At 38.7% G+C, this 2542-nt stretch overlaps 1 protein-coding gene across 2 annotated transcripts; it reads right to left on the reverse strand.

Annotated features, from left to right (window-relative positions):
- Positions 1–213: 213 nt before the first annotated feature.
- Positions 214–2177, reverse strand: LOC111347632 (putative skeletal organic matrix protein 5). Of its 2 annotated transcripts, XM_088725991.1 has the most exons (4): positions 1964–2176; positions 1767–1824; positions 1522–1654; positions 214–851 (listed from the first exon to the last, which is right to left on the reverse strand). In XM_088725991.1, exons 1-4 carry the CDS (start codon positions 2106–2108, stop codon positions 339–341), a joined length of 849 nt encoding a protein of 282 aa, XP_088582117.1. In that variant the 5' UTR covers positions 2109–2176; the 3' UTR covers positions 214–338. The 2 variants fall into 2 exon arrangements, with proteins under 2 accessions (XP_088582117.1, XP_088582118.1); XM_088725992.1 differs by lacking the exon at positions 1522–1654 and having other exon boundaries at positions 214–819; positions 1964–2177.
- Between the last annotated feature and the right edge of the window lie 365 nt (positions 2178–2542).

A 2542-nucleotide genomic window follows, 5' to 3' on the forward strand; every position in this document is an offset into this window, starting at 1 on the left:
CGAGACAAATACTTCGCTTGACCCCATAGACAATTTAATTACTTTTTCAACATATAGGCTTGTTGACTAGCTTGTGAAACCATGCCTGGCTTTGTGTTTTTTTTTTTTTTCTGACGCGAATGAATTTGTCGCCATTGTTCTCGTTAGGATCTACAGGTTTGTTAATCGGGGGGAAATATTTAAAGATAATACAAGACATAAAGAGAACGGATCTTCCACCCAATAATCCATTTTATTACTTTTGTCATCAATGAGAAATATTAGCTTGCATTTACTAAAAACTGTGCTCAACAGCCAGTAGCTTAGCCTAGCCCCTAGTGCTTGAAGTTCAACTGTTTTTATTGAACGAGGATGACACCCATGGCTTTGATGAGTTTGTCGCCGTTATCTCCACCGTGCTTTGCCGCGTCGCCACACGAATTGCTGTCGTCTGGATATCCAGCGGTACCAAACCCGATTCGTGAATCGCTGGTCTTGCAATCGTTTTCATTGTTTCCCACGATACCAATTCGTGCTTTCGAACTATTTGGCAGATCACTCACGGCGTTGAAACCTTCTCTGTTGCAATTTTGCTGTAAGGAGGCTTCAGCAACGAGAGACTTCCATGCATCTCGGCCCAGTGAGGTTTTGCGATATTGGCCATCGGCAATTAGAGAATGTAAGGAGGTTGTCGCTTGGTTTAAAACGATAAACTTGCTTTCCGCACCAACCTTCATACCCAGGCAGATCTTGGTAAAGGATGTGCTCCAATATGTTGGCAGCTTAGTCTCTCCGGCGTCCAAATTTTGCCCGCTTGAAGGTTCGTACTCCTTCTTGTCGCTCCAGAAAGGTGAGTCATATTTAAATGTGGACTATAAGAGAACACAAAAGGATTCTAAGCCTTGGATCATGTTGCACTCTTAAATTGCCCTCATAGTAACTAGATAATTGCAACCCCAAACAACTGTTATTTTCAAAAAACGAATCAGTTAGTTTTATACCTCAACTATCAATTCATAAAATGCGCGAGTCAAAGTCAAGAATATTGTCGATGAAGTTTTCACAAGTTCCAATCCAACTAATTAATATTATCAAACCAGAGATTCTCTTCAACAGCGAGCTACAGTGCTACTGTTTTATCCGCTTCATTGCAGATTTCCCTGCAATCTTTAAAAATGGGCGGAAATTTATTGTTATTATGAATTCATGGGTCTTGGTAATTGCTTTCACCCTGGACACTCACATCATCCTTTTGAATAAAACTTTTAGCGGAGTGTTTCTGTATTTCACTAGTGTCATATATTCATTACGATTTTTTTAATTTTTACGTATCATTGCTTTGGGTTTGAAGGTTGTAACAAACTAATGAGGTACTTGGATGTGGTGCTAAATTACTGTATATTATATCACAAACGGACATGGAATGCAGCTTAGTCATTGCAGCTAACATTTACTAATAAAAGTTTCACATAAAAAGTTTACAGAACAGTTCAAAAACAGTGACAGTGTTATCATAGGATAAAATGGCTACTCTTCAACTACCTTTGTGCCGTCTATTTTCATTACCAGTGTCCATCCGCCACCTCCACAATCTCCGAGACCAGCGCCATCCATGTTACAATAAACAGGAAGTTTCGTAGATTCATCCACCTGGAGCATGTATTCCTTGTTCGCTCTTTATCCACCAAAAAAAAAAAGGAATTTTTTTAAAGTATGTCTAAGAGTGTTGTTATTTTCAGCGTTTTCCTTTTTACATATTTACACATTAAGATATCAGGACCACTTACTTTTCCCCGCGTTCAAAGGCGTCTTTGCAAGACTTGGGTGGTTCAGGAGGCGGCGGTTCTAGATAAAAAAAGGGAATAACCAAAATCTCAAACTCCTTTTGGATTTTTACAGATTTTCAAAGAAAGATAAATACAAATTAGAATAGGAAGAAAATGAAGATTTGACGAATGTATTTCAAATTACAATTTTGTAATACCTGGGCAAGGACATTTCAAATTCTCAATCATTTCCTCGAGCCCATCCACCTTTGCGACTAGACTCTTGCAGTATTTCGCGGCTCCTTTTCCAGCATCTGCGAATATGATGTAATGCACTAGGAAAATAACTGCAATAACCTTCATCGCTGCAACGTCTGTCTCTTACTGGACAAAATAAACTGACCAGGTTGACGGTGAAGAGAGATAATTTGGCAGAGAAAAAGAGCACTGTTAATAAGCCTTTGATTGCCGTTCAGCTTAAAAGCCAAATTCTCCTCGGCTAAGGTGACAGTAGTTCTCACTTTTCAGAGAGAGTTTTCGAAAGTTAATCAGATCCTACACATTGATTGGTTTCAGGTATTGATCAGCTGATTGTGCAATGGTCAGCCAATCACAGAAAAACAGTTTTTGAAGGTTTTTGAAGTAAGTCTAAATAACTATAGATACGAAAACAAATTATGAAGGTTTCGGAAGAAAGCGTAAATAACTATAAATACGAAACGCCTGCTACAATGACTTTGGAAAAACACATGCCTGGACTATTTTTTCTAGAGTAGAGTGAAAATACCCTCGCATGT

The sequence above is a fragment of the Stylophora pistillata genome, chromosome 6 (genome assembly GCF_964205215.1).
Source record: "Stylophora pistillata chromosome 6, jaStyPist1.2, whole genome shotgun sequence".
NCBI classification, from domain to species: domain Eukaryota; kingdom Metazoa; phylum Cnidaria; class Anthozoa; order Scleractinia; family Pocilloporidae; genus Stylophora; species Stylophora pistillata.